Source organism: Budorcas taxicolor, chromosome 2 (genome assembly GCF_023091745.1).
Source record: "Budorcas taxicolor isolate Tak-1 chromosome 2, Takin1.1, whole genome shotgun sequence".
NCBI classification, from domain to species: domain Eukaryota; kingdom Metazoa; phylum Chordata; class Mammalia; order Artiodactyla; family Bovidae; genus Budorcas; species Budorcas taxicolor.
In genome coordinates, this window is record NC_068911.1 from 166962658 (window position 1) to 166989861 (window position 27204).

General features: G+C 38.3%; 1 protein-coding gene across 8 annotated transcripts in view; it reads left to right on the top strand.

Moving 5' to 3' along the window:
• PUM1 (pumilio RNA binding family member 1) overlaps positions 1-27204 on the top strand; it is a 124126-nt gene that overhangs the window by 51362 nt on the left and 45560 nt on the right. For 5 of the 8 annotated variants that reach the window (XM_052656114.1, XM_052656135.1, XM_052656151.1 and 2 more), the window contains exons 4-8: positions 2789-2897; positions 3866-4044; positions 13906-14072; positions 16067-16337; positions 25851-25944. In XM_052656114.1, coding sequence (XP_052512074.1) covers positions 2789-2897; positions 3866-4044; positions 13906-14072; positions 16067-16337; positions 25851-25944 — 820 coding nt within the window. The remainder of the gene's footprint in view (positions 1-2788; positions 2898-3865; positions 4045-13905; positions 14073-16066; positions 16338-25850; positions 25945-27204) is intronic. The other 3 variants (XM_052656160.1, XM_052656167.1, XM_052656130.1) reach the window with 2 other exon arrangements.

Here is a 27204-nt window from a genome sequence, read left to right on the forward strand (position 1 = left end):
AGAGGGGGAGTCACATGAGGGACTGATTACCTAGAGGCAGAGACTTTAGGAGAATTGACTTGTTATTGCCTTCCTCTGCTGCTTTCTTTTTCTTTATCTCTTACAGACTTTCCTTTTCATTCCCTGCCATTTTTATTAGTAATAAGTTAATTGATCTTCTTGGCTACTTTGCCAGATCGTACGGGGTTTTAGTATTTTTGGGACTGCTCCTAGCACCTCTTCAGGATTTATATTTATAGATACTGTTCATGGTGGGAGACACCATTAGTATCTGACTGTAGTCTTGAATTTTTTAATATGTACACATTGTGTGCATTGTACTACATCATTTTATATAAAGGACTTGAACATCTGAGAATTTTGGATCCAAGGAGGCTCCTGGAACCAGTCCTGCATGAATACCAAGGGGCAACTGTATCCCTTTGAGATTTGTTGCATCTGTTACCACTTTGAAATACAGTGTCTGCTTTTTAGTACCTTTCTACAAGTTTCTTGTATTATTGTTTCCTTTTGAGAGAAGTTGACCTGAAAATGGCTGGCTTTATGTGGACCTGCTTTTACTGGCACTGCATGTTATAACGACCTGGCAAGCTGCAGTGAAAGAAGGCAGGGTCGTAGAAGTCATTTTTGAAGCCTTGAGTTCAGGGCTGCTGCTTTCAGTAAGCAGTTTGACAAATTATGGAAAGACTATGTTTGCACATGGAGGCTGGTGCTTAGAGAAGCTTGAGTTTTGAGTAAAGATTTCCAAATTTGTGTTGAGAGGGATGAGCAGTATAATGAATGTGTTTCATCACCTTTGCTGTCTTTCCAATATGTGAGACTAAAGTTAACCGACTGATGAAGTGTCCCTTGTGCTGACGTTCTTTTGGTGCACAGAGAAGTTGATGCAGACTCTTGTTTGCTCACACTCCATATGAAATAAAGGAGGAAGATCTAACCAACAGGGAAAGAAATTCTATTTGTAGTCTTATGAGGGCATTTTTGAAATTAAGAGAAGAAAGAGAAGTTTAAAACAAGAATTCTTGAGTTGTGCGTGAATAGTGCACGTTAATTTTCACTGTCCCTTCTGCGGTTTACAGCTGTTTTGCCTTGGTGTAATGCCACTGAATACATTTATTGAGAACCTCCTTTGTGGTGGACATTGTATTAGGTGCATATCTACAATATCTCTAATCATCACAGCATCCTGAAAAATATCTCCTTCATTAGTACAAAGAAAATGAGGCCCAGGGCAGTCCTGCATTTTGCCCTAGGACACATCAAAGTTGTTTAGTCTAGGGCTTCCTGCCTCCATTGCTTAGCTGTGGTCTGGGCTCTTACTCCCACCTGTCCTCATTGTCCTTCAAGTTAACAGACCAGCTATGTCCTTGTTTCTTTGAGAGAATGAACCCTAGAGGCACACTAGGAATTGACTGCTTATGAGTGCATCTGTGCAATTAAATGTCAGACCAACATAGGTCTTTTTTTCATGACCTTGTTGGACCAGGAAACAATGTTAGGGCCTGAAAAATAAGTGGGAAACTGCTTTGGTTCAGGTAGTAACCCATGTCTACCATATAGTTTCATAGAACTCAAATAAATTGATGGCTGAGAAACCCAGAAGTTGGATTGGAAAGCTGAGATGGCGTTTTAGTGAGAGCAGAGTTGAGCTGTTTCTCCTTATCGTTGGGTTATCGGTTATATATAGGAAAGGTAAAACCTTAATCATCAAGGAGGAGAGCAAATGTTTTGCACTCTCTGCTTTTCTGTTCTCTTCCTCTGAGAAATTCAACTCTTCAGGTGTGTTCTTTTATGCTCAAAAGCAGTGATGAAGTATTATCTCAAACTTCTGAGTTTCTTGTCTGGCTAGTAGTAGCTGAAGTGAAAACATAGAATAAATAAGAGGGACGTTTCATTAGTGAGTAAAGCTGATGAAGCATAATGGGATAGTAGTGGAAATTTACTTTGCAGCTTGGGCCACTGATGCTTTGATCATGTGCAGAACTGTACTGTGTTTTGCTTGAAGGGTGGTTTGCATTTCTTTGGTTGAAGCTAATTTAAAGCTAGTGATGCCTGCATTTCTAGGAAGTATGGAATGTTTTGTGAAGTCACTTTAATGGCATTACTAAGTATTCTTAAGATTAACTGAGGTTAGGAGATTTTAATTTCCCTTCCAGTAATGGGGGAATAACTGATCTGTCTTTCCAAAATCTTGGAATAGGTTGATGTTGTGGTTAGGAAGTGGTTTTTTTGTCGATTTTTGTTTGTTTTAATTTTTTCTTTGTGGTATTGAAAATGTTTTGCTTAAACAGAATCTCTGTGTATGAAGGAGGTAAATTTTGCCTCTAGTGTTCCATAGCTGGCGTCTGAGTTAATGCCCAAGCTTGAGTAACTTTGTAGGGTCAGTTAGTGTAAATGTAGGCAGAAGTAGCCTTTTCAATAGTTGTAGGTACTTTTCTTTTTCAGTAAGAATCTTCTTAGTGAGCAGTTAGCTGATAGGTCTAATGTGAGTCCCCCTCCCTCCCCCCTTAAAAATCTTGGCATAGATTAAGTGAATAATTCCAGATGTTTAAGCTGAGCCTCTATTGTGATGGGTTGATCTGTAGCCCTGCTTGCATTAGGCCTCTTTGTGACTTTTACGAAAGATAAAGTAGTGCTCTGAGGACAGTCTGCAGAGTCAGAACACTGTAATTAAAGACCTTCGGGGCACGAGAGCATCTTCAGTACCCTTGTCTAAAAGAAAGTGTTGACTGCTGTACTTTCATCCTTTATGAATTCTTTAAAAGCATCTATTATTTTTAATTTGCAGCAGCTCTTGCCAGGTAAAAAGTTTTGGGAAACAGATGAATCCAGCAAAGATGGACCAAAAGGAATATTCCTGGGTGATCAATGGCGAGACAGTGCCTGGGGAACATCAGGTAATCTAGATCTAGCATCTGTACTGTGATTTATGCCTGTCTTAGAGCTCCTTTCCTCAGCAATTGGCAAGTCATGAATTTTACATCAGTGACATAAGCATGTCAAGCAGTGTCCTGTCCTGTAGTATAATTGCCATGAAGGAGCTTATATGATGTAATTTATTAAAACATAATTAATGCAAAATCAAATCTTCAATATTTTTGCTGAAGTGCTAGCCACAGAGGAATGGTCTTAGTTGAAATGACTGTAATTTCAGCTACAACTTCTTGTTCTGTACTGCTGTCAGCATACTCAGAATTGGAAAATCCATGCCTGCCATTTGAAGTTCATGTTTCTTTCTCCTCCCATTGCCCCTGTGTACTGTGTATGGGGTGCTCTATCTAAAAATGTGGTTGGGGCCAAATAAGTCACTGGGCATGGATGCGTTTCTGACTGACTACCCCTGAAGAGAGAGACGGGGAGAACTTGAAGAGGCAGCCGCACTGACAGCAGAAAGAAATGACAGATGATGGGGAGGAAGGAGTCAGAACATTCAAAAGCCGATGTGCTGTGTTGCAGCGCAGTGTAAGAATGGAACCTCAGATGACCGTGGTCATCAGAAAAGATCAGATTATGTTGTTATTTTAAAAAGGGCAGTAAACTCACATTTCCTTTTAGTGACATTACCAATAAAATATATTAAAAAGAATTCTGCTACTTGAAAGGGGTAAACATTAATTTGTCCACTTAGCTAGATAAACCAGTTATGTGAACTACTGTATTGCTGTCCTGGATATATGAAGGGTGTGTTCTGTTTCATTAGCTTATGTAGAATATTATACTTAGGGAAAACACAGTAGGACATTTTGGCTCAATTTACCATGGCAGGTTTCCTGATTGCCAGTCATTGGTTTATCCATGAGACATCGCTCGTAATTTGTTTGAGCCTCTGGCTGCACTGTATCATGCTTGTGTATCTTTTTTGTAGATCATTCAGTTTCCCAGCCAATCATGGTGCAGAGAAGACCTGGTCAGAGTTTCCATGTGAACAGTGAGGTCAATTCTGTACTGTCCCCACGGTCGGAGAGTGGGGGACTAGGCGTTAGCATGGTGGAGTATGTATTGAGCTCATCCCCGGGCGATTCCTGTCTAAGAAAAGGAGGATTTGTAAGTTGGCTTGAGGAACTTGTTCCTATCTCTCTCTCTCTTTCCCCTTCCCCCTAAAGAAAAACATGCCTGTTTAGTTTCCTTAGATATTCACAGCACTAATCGCAGAGTTTTTAACAACACTTTTATTGCAATTAGATCTCAGCAAACACAGCAGGAGATATGACTAAACTTTTTAAAAATAGAGAAAGGATGTTGTTTGGGACTCATTTATAGTAATGTGAGGTAAGAACTGAAACCTAGGTCTCAGTTCATCGGTCCTCCAGAAAACACACAAAAAGAGAAGGAATTAACACAAAGCTGAAGGCGGATGTCAGTAGGGAGTAGATCTGAGAGCAGTGATTTGCCAATACCTGAGGGTCCTTAAAATGGATCGGATAACGTGGGTTCATTCTTGTTTTTGCTAGCTAATCTTTAATTATGAAATGATCATTGGCCCTCTTTGAATAACTTTGCTTCTCATACCCAGTCTATCAGGAAATCAGAAGTTCTGTTAATTCTGTGTTGCAAATTTTTTCAGATTCATCACCATTGACTTCTCTGATGCTAAATTCTAGCCAAAGCAGCATCTCTGTAGCCTCTTCCCTTTTTAAGTCTTAAGTAGTCTTCCTCAAGCATCTTCGATAGCCTTTCTCAAGACTAGTTCTTTTTTTATAGCATTGACTTTACAGATCTAAAAGTCTTAAGATGCATTTCTGTTTGAATCTTCCTCATTTTGTGTTCTTTGACTGGTTTCATATTCCAGGTCATAGGTAGGAAGATCACAAAAGGCACCCTAACTCTTTCTTCCTTACTTTTCTCTTGACTCAACATGATTTGTACCTTTTCAAAGCACTGTCTCCCTGAAGTTTTTCTGGGCTAATACTTCTGTTGGCAGTCATTTTAAGAGACCTTCTTTCCTGCAAATCATATTAATAATTTTACCTTTATAACTGTCTTACATTCTATTATCTTAGTAGCATTTATTGTTAGTATTTTTATCATTAGACATCTGTTGCTAGGTATCCGAGGCTTGGTTCTATTTTCCCAGTTCCACTTGAAACTAATTTAGTGTCAACAACATGTTAGTGGACACTAAATGAATGGTTGCTGACTTGGTTGTCAGGAAAATGTTAACAGGTGGCCTCCAAGGTAAGCAGAATCCACCTGGAGTTAACTTTATTCTACTCATGTCAAAGGTAATGCTTCAGTGAACATTGACACTTGACATGTGGCTGGAGCTTTTGATTCTACCAAAAAAGAAAAAAAAGAGTGGGGCAGGGGGAGTGAAATGAGCTTATTTAAGAGGCTGGTTTGAATTTCTCCCAGCTTTACATCTAGAAGTTTGGTTTGAGGAATTAAGCCAGAACAGGCTCATTTTATAACATTTAGGAAGAGCAAGGGACCAGACTGGGGCTTTTGTCTTGATTCTTGCATACTAGCTGTTCCAAAGTTGACCCAATTAATTTCTGGGTCTTTTAACCCTGCAGAGACATAGGTTCAGTGGCTCATAGGTCAGATTGGAAAATACTGCTTGCATTTGAACCTCCCTAAGAGGCTTTTTGGGAAGAACAGATCTACCTTTTGGATGTGAGGAATGAGATCAGGCAAAATGATCATTTGCATGTTGTCTTATGGGAAGAAGGGTGTTACTTCTTCCCTTCTTTCAACTTATCCCCAGCTCACCTCTTTTTCTTACCTCTCACACTTTGCTCATCTTGAGTACACTTTGCTCAGAGGAAGTGCCGCCTTCTAACTTCTGCCTATGTTGTGGTTTAGTTGGTAAGTTGTATCTGACTCTTCAACCCCATGGACTGTAGCCTGCCAAGCTTCTCTGTCCATGGGATTTTCCAGGCAAGAATACGGGCGTGGGTAGCCATTTCCTTCTGTAGGGAGTCTTTCCGACTCAGGGATTGAACCCACATCTCCTGCAAGTCTCTTGCATTGGCAGGTGGATTCTTCACCACTGAGCCATCAGGGAAGCACAACTTCTGCCTATAACTTTTAGGTATTTACTTAGGAGAAAAGTCATAGCTAAGTCATTACTGTGGTGCACTGGAACCTCTGAGATTCTTGCCATGAATTCTCTATCATGTGTGGACAGCTTCTTCTTTTTTTTTTCTGGACAGCTTCTAAGTCTTGAGCATTAGCCACCAGACATGTGCCTGGGTTACTGTGAAGTTTGTGAAAGTGAAAGTCACTGAGTCGTCTTCAACTCTTTGCGACTCCATGGACTATAAAGTCGATGGAATTCTCCAGGCCAGAATACTGGGGTGGGTAGCTTTTCCCTTCTCAACCCAGGGATTGAACCCAGGTCTCCTGCATTGCAGGTGGATTCTCTATCAGCTGAGCCACAAGGGAAGCCCAAGAATACTGGAGTGGGTATCCACTATCCAGTGGAAGCCTGTCCCTTCTCCAGGGGATCTTCCCAACCCGGGAATCAAACCGGGGTCTCCTGCATTGCAGGTGGATTCTTTACCAGCTGAGTTATGAGGGAAGCCGTGAAGTTTGTAGGAAGCAGAAAAATAATTAGAAGTAGGAGAAAGGTAAAACACTGTGGCCGATTTATTATTTTTTCCTTTTTAAACAATTATTTCATTAGTTAATCTATGATGAAGATGTGTCTTTTGTATTCCATATCTTTATTTGATTTTGTAAAGGTGGCTTCTATCCTTACTTGTCTTGAGAGATAGGTGATTTCTAGCTCTTTTGTAGTATTGTTACCAGGGGAAGCTAAGACCTCAAGATAGAGGTCAGAAAATTGAATTCTCTAAAAAGCATCTGCTTTACTGAGTTTCTGAAGTTTGCATAAAGATAAACGAAAATTCTCCAAATCTGTATTCCAGTTTCTCAGAACGAAGGTTGTGTGTAATGAAACATTATCCTGTATTTTGACTTGAGTTCCACCTAAATGGTGATACAGGAAGACTGACCGGTGACGTCAGTCCATCACTTTGGCACATCTAATCTTATAGTGGATGGAGAACTGGGATCAGTGACCTGCTTTATCAGCTTTTTGGTTGTTTCCTGCTGATCTTGTGCTTCTCTTGGTTTTGCTGTCTGTCTGTTGGTTAAGGTGACATTTGACCACAGCTCTGGTCATGGAAACCTGAATCACTTTCTGGTTGTCATGGTATGCATACATCTGGAAAGAGGTGAGCCTTTTTTTATTTTTAAGAAAAAAATCTATTTTGTCTTTTAGAGCGCTGAGTTCAGAGACCAAGGAAGACAGAATATCTGCTTTCAGTATATAGTTTTTCTAAAGAGTAGTCATTGGTGGTTTACGGATTAGAGCATTCAGATGTTTTTCTTTTTAGGTGATCATACCAGCATTTCTCCTGGTTAGCCTCAGAGAAGCTCCATTTTAAACCCCCAAGAGCTAAAAACATCATCCCTAATGGCATAATGAATGTACACCTCAAATCAAGTACCAGACTCTAATGAACTGCTCAGTTAAAGGGGTTTAGAACTAAAGTAATCACTTTGGTTTTCCATTTTCAGTAAAGTTGTTTTATGGTTAAAGCTTGAATGAAGGTATTTAACCCTGTCTAGCTTTCCTGAGCCTTTCTTAAGTTCATTTAGAATATAAAAATGGACTCAGTCATTTTGGCTTTTGTGATGAGAGTGCTTGCATGCTGATGATAAGAATCCGACAGCAGTGTTTTGTTCTCAGCACCCACTGGAAGTTTTTGGTAGTATTCCAAGTATGAATCAGAAACTTCAGGGTAGCAGTTTTCAGAATAATGGGAAAATTCAGAATGCCAGTTAAGTCAGAGTCAGGTTTTTAAATTTGGTTTATTTCCTTTATTCCTGGGTTAAAGACATCCCCTTACCCGCCCGCTCAAACACCCCGAAATAAAACAAAGCATGGTTTTGGGTGGTTATAAAGTCGTATGTATTTACTATGTTTTTAGGCATTGGGTGGAAAGATTTTTAGAAAAATATATATATATATACTGGGAAGACCTTTCTGCTTGTTTGTAGAGACTGGCTGCTTTCTGACCTGGAGGTTACGTGCACACTCATAGCAATTCACTTAGATCACAAAACTTGATAACTTGCTTTTCAAGTTTCCAGTGCATTTGTTTCAGGCAGTCAGTGTTGTTTCAGTAGATTTTGTTTAAAAACTTCGTGTAATGTAATGCAGGGACTTGAGTCTTAACTGGACCTTGATTTCTTCATTTGCAGAAAGTCTTATTCATATGGCTATGTAGTATATAATATATGAAAATACTTTGTAAGTCTTATAAAATCTTGGGCTACGTAGTCCTTGGGCCAGTAGCATTATTGGCATCTGGGAGCTTATTAGAAATGACAACTCTCAGATTCAACTCCAGACTATTGAATCAAAGTCTGCAGTTGATTTATACAACCCACAGATGATTTATATACAATTGAAGTATCATAAATACTGATAATATAGTTTTATTGGAAGATTTCAATTCAGAAACTTTTATCTCAGGATGGAGCCCCTTCAGACTTGAGCTTCCCTTGAACAAGAAATCTTTGTGCTCTGCTTTGCAATGTCAAACTTTTAGACAAGATTTTAGACACTGACTAAATAAAAAGTTAAAGGAAAAAAAAGGCATGCAACTTTCAGAAAACCTTTTATGGTTTTCATCTCTTTTTCCTGCTGGGTTTGGTGGTAATACAACAGAGGGGAACACTTTTCTTATTTTTTTGCACACCAGGAATTGGGTGTCATATACACAGTGCATGGTATATCCCGTGCTCCACTGTTTTTAAATTGCATACCTCCCAACTTCTGTTCATTTTGACATTGGATATGTTTTAATTGCCAGTGTTTCCTTTGCAACACATAAGATGATGATATGTCTTATAAATTGATGGTGCCTCAGATTTGATGAAATGTAATAATAGGTGGTGGAGCTTCTCTGGTGGCTCAACGTTAAAGAATCTGCCTGCCAACACAGGAGACATGGGTTTGATCCCTGGGTTGGGAAGATCTCTTGGAGGAGGAAATGGTAACCCACTCCAGTATTCTTGCCTGGGAAATCCCATTGACAGAGGAGACTAATGGGCTGCAGTCCCTAGGGTTGTGAAGAGTCAAAGATGACTGACACACTCACTCTCTCTCTCTCTCTCTCTCTCTCTCTCTCTCTCTCTCTCTCTCTCTCTCTCTCACACACACACAAGTTGGTGGCTTGATTGTGTATGGATATTTCAGAAAAGTTACTGGGACAGAGGGGTTAATGATGAAAGCCATAGTCTTTCCAGGGGGGAAACATAAGGTATCAAGCAAGTTTGAAGCTTTAGGGGTAGTAGAGGTGAGTGAGACTGGTTGAGTCTGAGAAAGGTAGTGGGCAAAATTGGATAAAATATTTTTAAGAATCTTTTAAAAGGAATTGCACAGTCATGAATTGCCTTGTTTAAATACCTGAAACAATCCTTTGAAGTAGATGTTGTCCCTATGAAAATTTGTCAGTGAGGAGAATGGGGTTTAGAAGGGAAGCAGTGGGAGCTGAGTTCAGTGTTCTAATTTCACATCTTTTAGCCGTAGTATATGCTCCACTGTCCTGTTTATCAGTTTCTCACAATAGTATCATATTTAATATATTAATTTAAAAGTAATTCATGACTAGTAATTTCAAACTTTTACTCATTTTTTTAGATATTTGAAATTTCTTTATTACTATTGAAGCCAAAACTGCTGAACTTTAAGGAAAGTTGACATTTTGGTTTTGGGTGGCATTTTGTGAAAAATTGAGAAGTGTACACAGGGAAACCAATATTTTAGTTTTTGGACTGGTTTATCAAGCAAATACACAAATAGTCCTTTGAGAAAAAATAAAAATTACTTATCTTATTGACTGTGACTTCTGCCACATGGAGCTTTGAGGTAAAATCTCTGCAGTAACAGGAAAAATTAAGTTCTCATTTCTCTGACTTCATTCCAAATTAATATTCCCTGATATATTCATTCCCTTTTTTAGAAAGATGAAACTTTTGAGAAAGGTGATCTAGACTGAATGACTCTGATCTCCATAGTACATAGTTTTCAGCTCTTCCCTCAGTTCTTCGATATGAGGCAACAGAACATATTCTAATGTTACGGTCTGTCATCTGATCTCTCAAGAACACTCCTTGGCCCTACTCTAGGGATTTTGAGCGGGCTTGGCTTCTTGCATTTTGAGCACTGTCTGAGGGCTATGTTTGGATTACAGTTTTGAATTGAAATTCATCTAGAGAGAGCCTAAAACAGGAGGATGCTATTAATCCATCTTTGTTTTTTATTTCATTTAGTTAATAGGCTTTTTAGTATTAATTTGCACTGGGCAATATGTGACAAAAAAGAAAAATGTAACTCCTGTCTCTAGGATGCTTATTTGGACTTAATTTTAGTGGTTCTTGGGCTACCCAGGTGGCGCTGGTGATAAAGAACCCGCTTGCCAGTGCAGGAGACATAAGAGACTTGGGTTTGATCCCTGGGTGGGTACGATCCCCTGGAGGAGGGCATGGCAACCCACTCCAGTATTCTTGCCTGGAGAACCCCATGGACAGAGGAGCCTGGCGGGCTACAGTCCATAGGGTCTGTGTATGTTAACATACACATACACATAGTGGTTCTCAACTGTGAGTGCTTATTGGAAGAAAAACTTAGGTTTGTGGGAACTTCTGCAGACAAGTTAAATTAGAATCTCTGGAGAAAGCCCAGTCACTTGCAAATTTTTAAAAGATTGTGATGTTTGATACCAACCATGGAGCCACTGCACTGTGCAAAGGACAGTGTATCTGAGAGGGCCGGTTGGCTATACACTTTTATTTGAGTTAAACCACTTAATGGGAGCCTTCATTTTTAATGTTAATATCACAGTGTTACATAAGAAACACTCTCCCAGTGCATAGTTTTCACTAGTGTCATACTTGTACACAGTGTTTTTTACTTTATGATAAACTTTTACATATACATCATTTCATTGATGTTTACAACTACTCTGTTTTAAACAAAATGATCCCTGTTTTATAGATAAGACAACTCAGACTCAGGTTTAATGACCTGTCCAAAGTCCAGTAAGTGTTAACAGTTGAGATAGACTGTAGGTTCTGTGCAATCTGGGTTAGTATTTTCCTAAAAGAATACGTTACCTTAAACATTAAAAAAAACTTTACAACTCCATAAAACAGAGCAGCCCAAATATAGTCTTACTCTCTCACTAGGGTCCTCAGATTTCCAAGAGACCATTTTTATGATCCCCAACTCTGTATTCTATATTCTCTTTTAATAGCAGACTTTTGACAGGATAGCTTCCCACTTGTGCTCTTGGTATCATTCATAAATCAGACTTCATGTCAACTGGTTTAATTTAGTGCTTTTGTTGATTTACTGAATTTGTTAAAACTTTTAATGACCCATGTACAGAAAAGTACACGTCATAAATGTTCATCTTCATGATTTTTTGCCTAATAGAAATATCCCTTATAACCCATCCAAGTCAGGTATGGAAGTCATCCTGCCTGTTCTGTGTTTTGCTGAGGCATTAATAGCTTAGTCGGAGTAGAAAACTAGGTAACTATTTTATGTAAATAGACTGTATAACATGGACAAAAACCAGCCCATCCCAGGGACATCTTTGAAAATCTAGCCCTTGGCAGTATAATTGAGAAAGTAGATATCGGTGACTAAGTGTTCAGGTCAGGGCAGTTGGCTTACAGGGGGAGCAGCTTCTCAGCAAGCCCTTGTGGAGCGTCACTGAGAAAGGATCATGAAAAATGTTGATCTGGTGAGTGAGCCTCTTCTGTACCCAGATTATTTGCTTGGTGAAAATTCCTACTGCTGCTTTATTGCATTTCCTTACCATTTTTTTCCTGTAGACTGAACTCCTCATGAGAAATTGGAACTGAACTGCCTGCCGCTCCTGAGCCAGTGACTTGATTTGTAGATTTGTGGAAGATTATTTAAATGTGTTGGTGGGATAGTCCTAAAATACCTTTAAAAATTATTGATGTTAGTGGTATCTAATTCAGGTGGACTTGTTCATTACCATCTCTTGAACACTTACCTGATGATAAATAGAATGGGAAGATCCTTATTTTAGCAGTTCAGTTTTGCAGGACTTTTTTTCTTTGTTTTCTTTATCTTATGTTTTGAACTTCTGTCCTGTAGTGTATTCAGTGCTGGGGATATGAAAATTACTACATAGCTTCTGTCAGTTTTACCTTTGTAGGAAGAGGGAGCATACCTTTATTTCTGGACATTTTGAAAGCTCTTTCTGTCTTTAGAATCCTGTGATACTTTGTCTGGCTTGGGATCTCAGTGTCATGCTTAATTAGCTCTCATTTACCTTTCGAACCAGTATCAGTGTTACACTTTGAACATGTGAAAGTTACATCTCATTTGCTGCCAAAACTATAGTTAATGATCTTGCTGCTACATGAAACTAAGTGGTATATCCTTTCTAAATTCCTTCTGGTCTATATTCCTTTATTCGTATTAGCCATGAAGTCTTTCTTTTTCTGTGTTACTTTTGAGTAGAGGGTGGTTTTAAAAGCAAAATGGGCTTTGAATTGGTTGTTGAAAGGTCTAAGATTGTCAAGTGTCCCCGTGTCTAGTCTTCCGATGTCAGGGTGGCTAAGAACTACTTTAAGAGCATCTTTTTATTTTGCATTTGCAGGCCTACCCATTCACAGCTGTGTCTGCTGCTTTATCTTCCATTTGTGGTCCTCACCCTCCCCACTGAAATTTGGTTGTGGTGACTGGAGATGCTGAGCGGTAGTTCTCATCATCTTTTGATTGGATCTTACCTTTTACCAGGAGCTTTCTTTTGGTCTAGGTCTGTTTGTTTCTTTCTTGAATCAGAAGTCAGTGATGGAGACAGGCAAGATTACTTACCTCTCTCTAGTCTTACAAAAGCAAAAATTATTTAACCCTTGGGTAAGCTTGCTATACCATGTCAAGTCACTATACTAAACCTTCTTTTCATTCTGAAAATCAAGACACATTTGCTTTAGAAGTCCATGTCTTAACTTAGATTGTTGGTAAGAGGAGACAGACTTAATTTCTTTAAAAAACAGGACATCGGTGTGCTTTGTACCGCATCAGTCCATTTAGGTCCAGTCTTTCAGTCTTTTTAGTTTGAGGTCCTTCAGAGATAAACTCTGTTGTATCAATGATTTGCCTTAATATGCTCCCATGTAATCCTTGGTATGTATGGACAGGCAGTGGATGACAACTAAACACTTAGAGTACTCTTTGTGAAAGAATTTTAGTTAGATTTAACATGTTTTAAAGGATTTTAAAAATTCAAGTTAAGGATGATTAGTGACTTATTGTTTCAGTAAGCAGTGAGACATTGGGTGGAATTGGGGTGGTGGTGGTTCAAATTGGCAGGGCATATATCCCAACATGAAGGGTATAGAGTAATTAAATTGGAATGATGTTAGATCACACTTAATTCAATATTCAGAAGTAAGGGAGGAGTTTACATAGGCAATAGAAGTAGGAAATTCATTTTGTAGGCTTAATACTTCCCAAGTATAATATTAGCTATAATTCCTGGGGATTATTAGGAACCGTGCTTATTCTAGAGAGTTAGATTTTAGAGTAGAGAAATGGAACTAAGAAATACAAAGTTGTGGTTGGGCTTTGGGTAGAAAGGGAAAAAAATGGGGTGGTGGGACATTGGGCATGATAAGACTGTCCTAAACTCTGTAACATAAATGTATGTCTGTCTCCCCCATTTGGCAAGACTTTCTGCAGTGTTCCTGCCTCTGTGTTGTCTGTTAATTAGATTGTAATGTCTTGAAAGGTCATGGATACTATTCCTGTTCTGATTAGCATCTAGTATAGTCCGGTGTCCATGGTGGTTGCCCGCTATTATTAGTTGATGATGATTAGTGAAGCTGAAGCTATTTTTTAAACAGGGCCCAAGGGATGCAGACAGTGATGAAAACGACAAAGGTGAAAAGAAGAACAAGGGTACGTTTGATGGAGATAAGCTAGGAGATTTGAAGGAGGAGGGTGATGTGATGGACAAGACCAATGGTTTACCAGTGCAGAATGGGATTGACGCAGACGTCAAAGATTTTAGGTTTGTATGTTTTACACTTCTGATTTTTGAGTGGGGACTATATGGGTTTTTGTTTTGATTTCGTTTTATTTTGATTTTAGTTTTCTTTTTCCCTCTCTACGTGTCTTTTTAAAGAACTGGGACTAGTGTAGGCCATACCACAAAAATTGTATGAACTGTTAAGGTGAAACTTTTAAAGATCTGTCCATACCTGATGTTTTGCCAAAACAATAGACTTTCCATTTTTTTGGCGTTCTATAATTTGCAGAATGGTTTCATAAAGATCAGTTCCTTGATTCTCAAATTTCAAAATCACCTGGATGAGCACCTTGGGATTTCTCCCAAATCATTATCTTGGGAGAAATCATGGTTACTAAACGGAAGTGTGTCATATTACTGTGGCATATTAAGGAAGAGTGAAAAACAGTTGAGATCAGTTAAATATTATTTCACTTGAGACTCATAAGCTCCCTTTGAGGTAGGCAGGTATCGTTTTCTTCATTTTGAAGAACCAGAGATACAGCTCAAGTGACTTGTTCTTAATCATATTCCTTCCATGGAGGCCTCTCATTCCATCTCTGGTCATAATTGATTTGCAGGTTTTAACCCTGTAATTTTAATATGCACGGTATTAATGATACCATGTTTGTCTTCCACATTTGGCAAGTATTCTTTGTTACATGATGGTGTGTGAGTTTTAATTTTTTTCTAAATTTTGACTAAGGATTTTTATCCTCAGTCACTGATGTCCAGTAGAGAATTTAATTTTTAATAATTTTAGTCTAAAGTTAATGTGTGTCTAAACACACACACACAACATCCTTTATCCTAATAATCTGCAAAGCCAAGATTAAAATATTGTGTGTGTGTGTTGGGGGGGGTCATTCCTTTTAGAACAATGTTTAATTTGTTTAGTCTTCCTAAACTTAATTTTTGCATCTCATGGATGTAAAGAATTAGTCTTTGTAAGAAGTGAGTCACAGCATAAACCCTTACCTCAGGTCTTTAAGAGTTTGGGTATCCCTCCATCCTGAATCTCAAGCAGCTTGTGGTATTTGTTTTGTGGTATTTGACTCCAGGGCAGATGGTAGTAGTAGGGTGTGTGTGTGTGTGTGTGTGTGTGTTGAGGAACTACAAGAGCTTTAGTTTGTACCAGCTGTAGGATTTCTTGTAGGCTAAGAATGTAGTCACAGGCTATATTTCCCTGACTAGAATATAATATTATTCACTATTGATCTGAATTAGAATTAGATAGTTCTGCTGTCTTTTTGCATAGGGTGATCATGTGTCCTGGATTGCCCAGGACAGTATTTGTTTATACCTCTGTCCCAAGATATTTCTTAATACTGCCCTTTTTCGCTCTTAGGAGTGTCCTGGTTCAGATGATAAATTACATCCTCATATTACTTTTAATTCTTAGAGTTGACTCCTTAGCAGGAGCTTATCCTAAAAAGTGAATTTATTTTGTACTGTTTTGTAATGGTTTGATTCTGGTTTCTTTGAAAGAAAAAGGGGAGTCAGTTTTATCGTTGGCCAGTGGTACTTAGGAAATACAAACAAAAATTTTTCACCTATTAAAAATTTTTTTTTGAATAGAATTATTCTCAGATGTGGAACTTTCCCTGGAAACTACTTTGTCTATTGACTGTTTAAAAGAATAGGATGTTGCTTTTGGGGGGCATGTTTTACTACCTGTATTTTACTACCTGGGAGTGATTTCCACCCCCAGTTCATCCAGTGTTCCTCACATCTGGGCCCCTTGGTAAAAGAGATGGTAAATTAATAGCAGTTAATGTAAATTTTAAGGGGTGGGTTGTGGGAAGGCAAGTAATAGAAGAGTCGTTTCATAGGATGTAACGTGTAAGCACCATAAAGGGTCTCTGGTCATTTTTTAAAATAGTTTTAAATACTGTTGGTAATAAGCTGTGTTAAAGACATTGTCCTTAAACTTAGGTTGGTGTAGTGTCCCTCCCCACTTAAAATAAGGTTTAATGCCCTTTACTTTCTCTGTTTAGCCGTACCCCTGGTAATTGCCAGAACTCTGCTAATGAAGTGGATCTTCTGGGTCCAAACCAGAATGGTTCTGAGGGTTTAGCCCAGCTGACCAGCACCAATGGTGCCAAGCCTGTGGAGGATTTCTCCAACATGGAGTCCCAGAGTGTCCCCTTGGACCCCATGGAACATGTGGGCATGGAGCCTCTTCAGTTTGATTATTCAGGCACGCAGGTACCTGTGGACTCAGCAGCAGCAACTGTGGGACTTTTTGACTACAATTCTCAACAACAGGTACTGTGTGTGTCTCTGTCACTCTCTATGCTCTCCCTCCAGGCAGCAACATTATTCAAGTAACTGAAAACAACAGGGGGGGATGGGAGGAGGGTGGCAATATTTTAGGCTTTTGATGGCCAGTCCTTATTTACCCAACAGTGATGTGGATTATAAAGCCTTTGCATCTTCCCCTCCAGCATGATTCCCATGCTGAGGTTTGTTGGCAAGAGACCACCCTGCTCTGTGTAATTCCTTTGACTCCTCTCTTTTATCAGGGTCTGGGGAGGGGTGTGGTGGTGTTACCTCCTGTAACACAATCCTCTTGAATGTTAATCTCACTGAAGATTAATGTGATTATAATGCCTGTTGGTTTTTGTTTTTAAAATAGTAGACTCTGTTGTCTGCCACTGTCAGGAGTCCAGTGCCAGATGTCTTATTAGTCTTGTCTTTTAGTTAAGTTAGTTACTACAGATAACAGACATATGTCATACCTTTCAAAAGAGTTAGAATGTGATTAGGGGAAAAACACGAATCACTCAAAATAAAATCTGCAGTGAAATTATTTGGCCCTTCTTTTATTTGCAAGTCCTTGAAGTATATTTTATGTGTGCCTCTGGTTTTGAAGGCAGTGTATGACTCTCTCTAGAGTTTACAGATTCTTTTTAAATTTTTTTCTTTTTTTAAGGAAAATTAGCCAAATTAATGAAAAGGGGGCAGGTAACTTCCTGTTCATGTTAAGTTCCACAAGTTCTCCTTTGTGGCCTCAAGCAATTTGATGGGCCATCCGTTTCTGATACTGCTTAGTTTTAGTCTGGAGCATACATATGAATTTCTAGGATTGAAAAGTTAAAATCTCATTTTGTAGTTTAGAAATTACATATCTATGGGGAAACTTGGCTTATGGTCTTTGTAGATCAAATTGTACCACACTGTCCCTTTAGTTGTCATAAATGGCTGATTTTAAGTGAATTTTGCTTGATAGATAGCTGGATAATACCATTAGCCACGTGACGTTTCAGAAACAAACCCCTTGGAGGGGTGGTGTGATGTGCATTCACTCTGTGTTCATATCAGTTGGATATACTAGGTGTAATTAACAAAGTCTTTTTCTAGAGAGTGTGAACTAAGTGTGCACTGTTCTCCCTGTAGTTCCCAATAGATAGGCTCACCTTTCCATGGAAATTTGACTTTCTGTGCTTTTTGTCTTACTTATTTATTTTTTTAATTTTGCATTTTTTCCCCCCACAATGAATCCTCAAAATAGTAGTGTTGAATGAAGTCAGAAAGTACTTCAGATGCTGAAGAAATACTCGACAAAGATATTTTGTGGCATATCAGCAAACATAGGGACACACTATTACTATGTAGACTTCAACTTGTCCAGTTTAGAATATTAATGTAGTAATTTCTCTATCAAAATTGAGGTATGTTACTTGTAGGCTGTTTCTAATCAAGTTCCTGTAACCTAGTTATCTCAAAAAATTTTATCTGAATTCTTTCTTTTATTGTCTCATCAAACTGCCCCTGGCAACCCTTAGATCTGCAGCCATTTTTGGTTCTTAGCTTCCATTCCCAATCTAACCCAGTCTGACTCTTGGCTTGTTATTTAAGAAGTGTTTATCTCCAACCTCTTATGAATGACAATCTGATTCTCTTGTCATTTAATTGTTATCTCGTAATTAAAGTTGGGATTCACTTTTGATTTACTGAACTTGGGTTTCAGAGTAATTCTACCAATTTTTGAGGAGACTGGATAATTATTAGAACTTGAGCAGAAATGTACTTTTGCATGCCCACAGATAGTTCACACAATTACATCAAAGACGCCACCTGCTCAGACTTATAAAACCTGGAGTGCCTTCACCATGGATCACATTTCATCAGTTTTTGGAAACGAATGCCAAGTTAAGCTGTTGTTGAATTCTGCCTTCCCATGCATGTCTTGGTTGCTGTAAGATAGGGTCATTGTTACACAGTTACGCCATCATCATAGGATGTGATTATTGTTATTGTGTCCCATGGGCTCATAATTCTTGCTATTTTGAGTAGATGGCTGTACACATTCTTATACTGGGTGTACTGATAGCATGCCTAGAAATCATTGACCCAAGACTCTTTAGGACCCTTAACTTCCCAAAGGCTGCTGCATAAAAGCCAATAGTTAATAAGATGGAAGAACCCTTTCTCTACTGGAAATTGGTGTTTGTTCCTATACTTTATCCTTCGAATCCCTTTTTACCCTTTTGCTTTTCATTAGATTTTATTCCTTTTTCCATTTCTAATATTTAAAATGTTTCTCATTCTTCAAGGTCCAGTGCTGTATTACCCCCCCCCCCCTTTTTTTTTTTTGGTTACATTTCTTGATCTCTAAATCAAAAAGTAGTCATTTCTGTCTCTATAGTGCCTTGTGCCTCCTCTAAGAGAAAGAATCATGGTGTCTCCTTGTCTGATAATCCTCTGCTAGATGGTAATCACCTAGAGGGTAAGATGGGGTCTTGATCTCTCTGTGTCCTCTGCTTTCGCTTTGATGGACCAAGTTTTCAGGGAACCTTTTCCACACCCCTGTTACATTATCTCAGAACATCCCCTGTGTTTAATATACTTCACCAAGCTAAGATTGAAAGCTAGCCTTGGGAGAGGTCTGGAGGCCACTCTTTGAGGTCTTGCATGTATTCTAATGTGTGAGTCCTTTAGGTCTAGCCCACTAGATTGTTTATCGTAGATGAATAATGGGACCTTTTTAATAGCCTGGAAATTTATTTCCTGAATCAGTATTGAACCTTTTTATTGTCACAGCCCTCTTTTGCCATCTGATTAAAAGCCATAGTCCTCACATCAAAAAACATCCATGATTCTTTTGAGACTCAGTTTTGTGCATAACGTGAGGGAGATCACAGGTCTGTGGATTGCAGATTATAACCGTCTGTTTTTATTTTTTGTTGTTGCCTGTAGTCAGGCATGTCTCTCATGAACGGAACAGACTCCCCCCAACCCCATGGTTCTCAGTTTAGTTATTGTGGCTCATTTGGTCATTTAGATAGTGTAAGGAAATTCTTGATGACAAGTGATGAGACTGTTTATGCCCACATCCTAGGGAGAGCATACTGTTTGCTGGGCAAGGAGGGACTTACAGAATAGATAGATCTTGAGCTGTGCTTTGCAAGACTTATTTATACCAGGAAAAGAATGAAAATTCCAGTGGAGAAAATAGTAAACTAAGAGCTTAAAATTAGACATTAACATACGTGTTCAATAGATAAATAGAAATAGTCACCCTGGATGGTAGTTGAGGTTGAAAAAAGTGACTTGTGCGGTTACATAGATAGTGTTGTGAGTCTTACCGACTTCGCTGTGCTGTCGTACAGGCATTAACAAGGCATTTTAAGAAGTGATGACTGAATTAACATGATTTATTTTTTTTGTGCAGTGTTAGCTTAGAAGCAGTTTTATACATTCTTTTGTCCATATTAGTCAGTTAACTATTGACTGTTGTATCCTTGCAGGGACTTTAGGTTTTGTCCGTAATGAACAGAGCTAATGTTCATAATAAGACTGTCTTACAGTATATAAAACAGTTATGAAACAGTTGAGCGACTAAGTGTTAAATTGATTGGTCAAGAATCCTTATCAGACCAGGGGAAGGCTCATTGAGGACCAGGTTTGTATAGACCTAACTTAAATGAGAGATGGAATGTATATTCCTGCAGTTAAGAGAACAGAGTTATGGAGATGGAAATGACAATGGTGTGGTCATAGGTTAGTAAGAGTAGAAAGTACACATAAAAGGGAAACAGAAATAGATGGATTTGGTTACTGAGTCCAGGTCACAGGCATTGAGAGCCAGGACTGAGTACAGACAATGTTAATGATTGTGAGGACTGAACTGCACGTCTCGTTTAGCACGTATTTTTCTATACGTTTTGCTCTTTTATCGTGGCTTTCTTAAATGGGCATCAGTTTTTTTCTTAAGTTGGGAGTTTTGGAGTTAATTTGCTATAATTGGTAGGGTATGTTGATAATTTTATGAGTGGATCTGGTTTGATAATTGACAAAATAAATCCTTCTTGTGTCCTATTTCATTTCATTTGAGGTAATAAGTTGGTTTAATAAGACTGTTAATATCAGCCTGTATTTAGATACGTAATATAGAGCATCCTGACAATATAGGGAAAGTATTTTTCATTTAGTTCATTAGACTATCTTTAGGGATACTTTGGTTTCAGATAACTAAGCTACTTATCTAATCACTGTAAACCATCATCTTAACCTAAGATGTATTTATAGCAGGGATTCCCTTTATGATGCCGTGAACCCCTTGGCAGTTAGGTAAGATCTCAGACTGAATTCTTAGAATACTGTCTTAAAATGTGTAGTGTAAGTATGATTACAAAAGAAGCCAATTATATAAACATAGCTGTAACAGTATTTAACAGCAAATTGAATGATGAGTGTTTGCTTCTTTTTCATATGATGCATGAGATAGAGGTAGTTGTACTGGCCATGATGGTGAGCATAAACAAGATTGTGAGATGTCTGGCAGTTGTAAAGTAACGTGAAAATACATGATTGCTATTTGTGATCGAATCACAGAAGTGTGGCTAAATTTAATGTGGTTTGTTGCCTATAATTACAATTGAAGGACATGCTAAATTTCATGACAGTAATTTTACCTGCCTCAGGTACAAAGGTCTGGGGTTAGGAACCTTTAATTTAGGGTGGTTTGAAATGCTCATTGATACCAGACTTTCTCCTCATTGTCTTCTCTTCAATCCTGGGAAACACAGTGCAGAGTTCATATGTAATGTGTTCATACTGTTTTGAGTTATGATGCTTGCATAGTAAATAGCCATGAAATTATCTCTGTTCATCTAAATATATTCTAGAAAATTATTGCTAGGCTTCATTTTATTACAACCTAGTAACAGAAACCACAGACAAGATTAAGTTGATAATCAGGTGGGTTAATCTGGTTAATTGTTGATGTTCTTTATTTTAGGGTTCGGTTATTGTAAAAATAGGCTAATAATGTGGCATGCGTTACAAAATTGCGTACTGATGTACTGAAACTCTAATCTGTTAGGCATGAATTTTTAACAAAGCAATACTCTGAAAGCCTTAGTCAGATGGCAGAGGAAGTTGGCATGCATTCTTTTTAATGTGTGGTAGTGATTTAAATGTCATTTTTATGAGACTGAGTTTGCCTAGTTTTAATATAGGTATTTAAAATTCTTGGCTTTCTTCAGTTTATGAATGAGTTTATACATCATGTGTATAGTCACTGTTGAAATGCTGACTTTAGCTAGCAGTTAGGTCATTTGAAACATACCTTTATTGTTCTTTGACTTTGATGAAATTTTAGAATGTGATTTTTCTCTAAAGATAATAATTTGCTTGATGGAAGGCTGTATTTTGTTTTCCTCACTTATTTAGAAGTCATTTATTTTGAAATCAGATTCTTCATCTGCTAAAGAAATGTGAATTTTTTAAGTTTGGCAGCATAGTTTGTATGTACCTGTTACACTAAAAATCATTATAATTATGTGTTAACTGTTGCAGCTGTTCAGATAACCGGATCAAAAATGAGCTTTGATCTAGAGGCTATACACAGTAGCAAATTTTCAAAAATTTCATATACTGAGGACTAGCTCCAGAATATAATTTTTTCTTTAAAATTTATAGCCCCACTATTGATGTAATACTCTAAGTGTTTAAAAGGCTTTTCTCCGTGAATTCTGGCAATAGCCTTGTCGGGTAGGGCAGCCATTTTTATAGATAAGAAAATTAAGACATCAAGAAGCTCAGAGACTTCCTGAAGATCTTAAAACCTATGCAGACACCTTTGTTTCAGTTCCTAGCTCCTCGCGTTTTGCTTTGGGCCTAGTTCTAGAAACATAAAACTCTGTGTGGAGCTGTCTTACCTTCAGATTTAACTGCATTCGTAGTTTTTTTTTAGCATGGTATATGTTTTAAAATTACTTATCAACAACAAAAACAAAAAAGGTTTTCTTTCCTCTTTGTGACCCAGAGCAGGTGGTGCTCATGAACTTAGCAGGACTTTGACTTTAACACTGCTCAGAAGTTTTCTTCTTTTTTTTGGCCTATTTTATATACTTTCTAACATTTAATTTTTGAGTAGGTAGAAGTATTCACATGGTTCAGAAAATAAAAACAATGTAAAAAGATACACAGTTGTTATTCTTCCTCCCACTCCTGCTTTCATTCTTTTTAGAACTTTTGTTTGTTGTGTTTGCTGTTAGCATTTTAATTTTTTTACTATACGATGTTGTGGTGTCTGCCTTATATCATCACAAATAGGTCATCGTTTTATATATATAGATATAGATATAGATCTCCCCTCCCTGTTGAGTACCCCCGTCCCCCGATTCCACCCCTCTAGGTCGTCACAGAGCTCCGGGCTGGGCTTCCTGTGTTATACAACAGCTTCCCGGTAGTTACCTGTTTTACACATGACAGTATATATATGTCAGTGCCACCTGCCTCGGAAGAGTCTCGCCTTCTGCTTGCTTTGTCTCTTCCCGGACTGCCTTGCTATTTGATTTGCTGTTAGAGGTGGCCCACAGAAGGGCTGTGTCTGTGTTTGGGGGTGTCCTCATTCATCAGAAACAGTATCACATAGAGAGGACTTCTATGATTTTAATAGCAAACAACCTTATGAGTTAGACAGATCTTTATTGTCCCTCTTTAGAGAGAGGAAGAGAGTGAGGCACAAAGTGACTTTCCTTCCCAGTGTCCCGCACACAGGGCCAGTGGTGGACCTGAGATGCCAGTCTAGGTTTTCTGGCCCCAGAGTCTGTGCTTATCCGCTCTCCACTAGGCATGTTGCCTTAAACTCCAGGGCCTGGCAGTACATTTTATTTTGAGGTGAGAAAGGGACAGAGTTTAGCACTTTGCCCAATGCTAAACAATGCATTTGTATACGTTATTTAGAATCCTCTGGAGCCTATCACTTGCCAGTTACCCAGTTTTGTTTTTTAATAACCTATATTTCCAGTTACTACTGGACTGTTTACATGAGAGAATGTGCCAGAATTGCTGTAATTTATGCTATGACCAAATCTGTCTGCTGTTGATGTATAGTTTACCTATGTTTAATTGTTTACTGCAGAATGCACTCAAAATAATTCCTTCTTTGTCACAATCATGGACACATTAATCAACTCTCAAACATAGGATATATGGGAGCAGTTATAGGGCCTATATGTTTCTAGTTAAAATTATTAATTAGTCCCGATGTTCAGTGTGGTAACACAGTAGTGAGAACCCCAAACTAATGTTACGTGGAGTGGTTACTTTTATTCATACACTGTGTGTGTGTGTGTGTGTGTGTGTGTGTATGTGTGTGTGTGTATATATATATATATGTATATGTATATTTACAGGTACAGTACATGCCTGTAATGTTACATGAAATGTTAAAAACATACGAAGTGAAGTTAAATCATATTGGAATAGTGTTAAAGTACTGCTTTTGGTTAGTAAGTCAAGATAACCTCAAGAGTTACATTTTGAACACAGTATCCTTATTCTCCTAGCTTCATGTCACAGAGCCTAGCTAATAGTGCTCAAAAAAATATTTGTTGAGTGAAATGAGTTATTTTATTTGCAGCAGGCCAAGAAAGGTAGAGGGAAGAGGCTAGCATGAGCATTGTCTGAGATGTTAAATATTTCAAAAAGTTTTAGGCTAGGAAAATTTCAGAGACCCATTGAATAGATAGTAGATACCTAGTGGAACTAGGAGGTGTTTTTAGTCTTGGAAAAAATTTTAAACAACTTTCTACTATTTTACTTGTTTTCTGCCTCCTGGATGCTCCTCTTGCAGGGAGGGATCTGGGGAGAGCTGTTGGTAGGAGGAGTAGAGGCACTCTCCTTCAGGTGAAACCAAACCAACTTGGCGATGATCACAAGGTTGTAGTTACCAAATAGTACTGGTTGGCTCCCTTCTTGGAGTGAACAGTTGTTTTGATATGTTTCCCAGTAGAGTCCTGTATTTCTTTTGAATGCTTGACATTTAATCAGTGCGTATGAAGTAGAGCTGTTTTTTTACCAGCATTATAATGAAGTTTTTCTTTTCTTTAACCTTTGAAAATTAAAAAAAAAAAAAACTATATACAGCATTTTTGAAACCTGTACTACATGGTTACTTTTGACATTCATACTGTGAAAGCAGAGACTTATTTTACTCTGGTTTCTAGAAAGATAAATATATATATTCAGAGAGAGATAACAGGTGAAGTTGGTCAGTATGTTCAGAATATTCACCTTTAAAAATTTTTTTTAAATCAGTCTGTTTTTATACTTGAAGCACAGAAGTAACCAGATCATAACAATCAGGTTCACCACAACTGAATCAAAGTTCAGTTGTGACAGTAATTAAACTGAGTTGTCAGAATGACATTATCACCTACTGTCCAAAACAGGTTTCTTTATGAAGACATCCGTGGTTCAAGATCCACGGTATGTTATATATCATCCAGTGATGTTAGCCTAACCACTGAAAAGTCCTGTAGAAAGAGGAGGTAGGTTGAAGGTCTTTTGTAGGGAAGTCCCATCAGTAAATTCTCCCAGTCTGATTTCAGTAAATAAAGAAGTCTTCAGGATATACCTCCTTGGAAGGAGGCATATCAGGGCAATCCAGAATCAGGTATCCCCTTTCTTTGTACCAGTATTATTCCTATTAAACTGTATGAACATTTTGTTTAGTGTTGTAAACTTAGTTCCTTGCACAGTGCCTATCAGGTTTTGATTCAAAAATAATTGTAAAATCAATGATTGACTTTGTAATAAGAGAGAATCTTAGGATATTCTTATTGTCAAGACCTTTGAATTCCTTTCCTTTTGTTGGAAACTAAGCTCATAATCCAAGTTTTGTTAGTAGCAGCTATACTTCTGTTGTTTTATTTCTCACATGTAAAAGGATTGGTATCCTAGGAAATTCGGGAGCCCCTGAAAGTTGCACATTGTCCAGTTTACCCGTTTTTATAAACCACTAGTTGAGGGAGGTATTCAGTATTTTCCCCAGAAGAGACAGCCAGGGGATGAAATGAAAACTTTCCATTTTCCTGTCTAAAATGTGAGTAGGTGATAATTATTTCAGAGTGTTTGTGGAGTTCTCAAAAGAACTGAAGGGAGATGACAGCACTCGGTGCCGTGAGGTAAGTCATCTGTAGTATATTTGTTTGGTTTCTGCCTTGCTCTGGATCAGGCAGTGCCCTCAGACCTGAAACAGCTGTTAGGGCATTTGTATGTATGTTTATGGCTCAGGGCACAGATAGCTGTGAAGTAAGTAGTCAGCACATGGGGACTGGGCTCGCCAAATTGAGCCAGAGCAGTAGAGGGAGAACAGAAGTATGAAGCATCCTAGATACCAAGGGAATGGAGCAGAGCATGAGAACATTCTTGTTAAAAGCATCGTGTCTGAACGAGAGCTTATGGAAACTTTATTCAGAGAGGCTTTAAAATTCCTTCATGAGACTGGTTCTCTAACCTCATCATGCCCTTTTCTTCCCTCAGCTGTTCCAAAGACCCAATGCGCTTGCTGTCCAGCAGTTGACAGCCGCTCAGCAGCAGCAGTATGCGCTGGCAGCCGCACATCAACCCCACATTGGTAAGTCCTTGAGCCGGAAGCTCCCTCGTAGGGGTGGCCCCATCTCAGGACAGTGGCTGCTGTGGAACCCAGCTAGTGTGGACTGATTGTGAAGGTCCTGACAGACCTTAGAGTAAACGGCCTCTAACTCTCATCCAGTTGTCTTTAGCCACCCTCTTGTTTTTCTAGATCTAACTTATAAGATTTCTTAATATCCAGTTATTGCTCTGCCAGCTGTTTCAGGATTTAAAGTATTTGCTGTAGTAGTGACTAGCATCAGCTCTTTTGGTAGGTTTGGATGAACTTAAATAACAATTTTGTGCTTGTTGGGCATGTATAGACTATGGATGTCTCAACATCACATCTTATTAAGTGGCAAGTAGTACCTGTAAACCTATTTTCCAAGTAGCATGTGTTGAAAAATTTAAAAAGTTTTATCATAATCACTGGTTTTTAAAGTTGCTCTGTACCTGTTTTACTTGTTAATGTCTTGATATTAACATCTTTTTTATCTGATGGAACATATTTTTGTCTTATTGCTGACACTGCCCCCCCCGCCCCCCCCCCCAGCCTTTTTGGGGTCTCTTCAAAATAGTGCTATACAAGTAGAAATTTTATAAAGGGGGGTGGTTAAAATGACATGACTGAATAGATAGAAAATCACTCATGGATTGTGAAATGCTGTGGAAGAAAAGACTTGCTTCTAGCCTAGTTATGCAGGTGGCCCTTGAACAACATGGGATTAAGCTGTGCAGGTCCACTTATATATGAATTTTTTTCAATAAATATGGTCTACAGTACTACTTGATCCTTGGTTGGATCGTTGGTGCTGAAGTGTGACTATGGTGGCTGATTTTAAAGTTATACATGAATTTTTGGCTGTGTAGGTGTCTGCACCCCTCTCCCCTGTGTTGTCAAAGGGTCATCTATATTAAGTCTAGACATAAAAACCTTTGCCTGGGTCTGATTTAATTTATACTTACAGATAGTCATCTTTATAAATAGGCATACATTTTCTTTGAGGAGAACTGGAAAATTGTTTAAATGGAAATAAATACTTCCCTCCATCTCATGACAAATTGTTTTAAATCACTTTATTTTAACCTATTATAATTTCACTAGTCTTTTAGAAATTGTGCTGAATTTAAAACTGCTTAGTAGTTTTAATTGTAATCTTTAGCAGAGGTTATTAAAAAAAGATGATAGATGGATGTCACCATAATCTTTAGTACAGGTATTATCTTTTCGAAAGTCCATTTTACTCAAGCTGTTGTAGCTTTT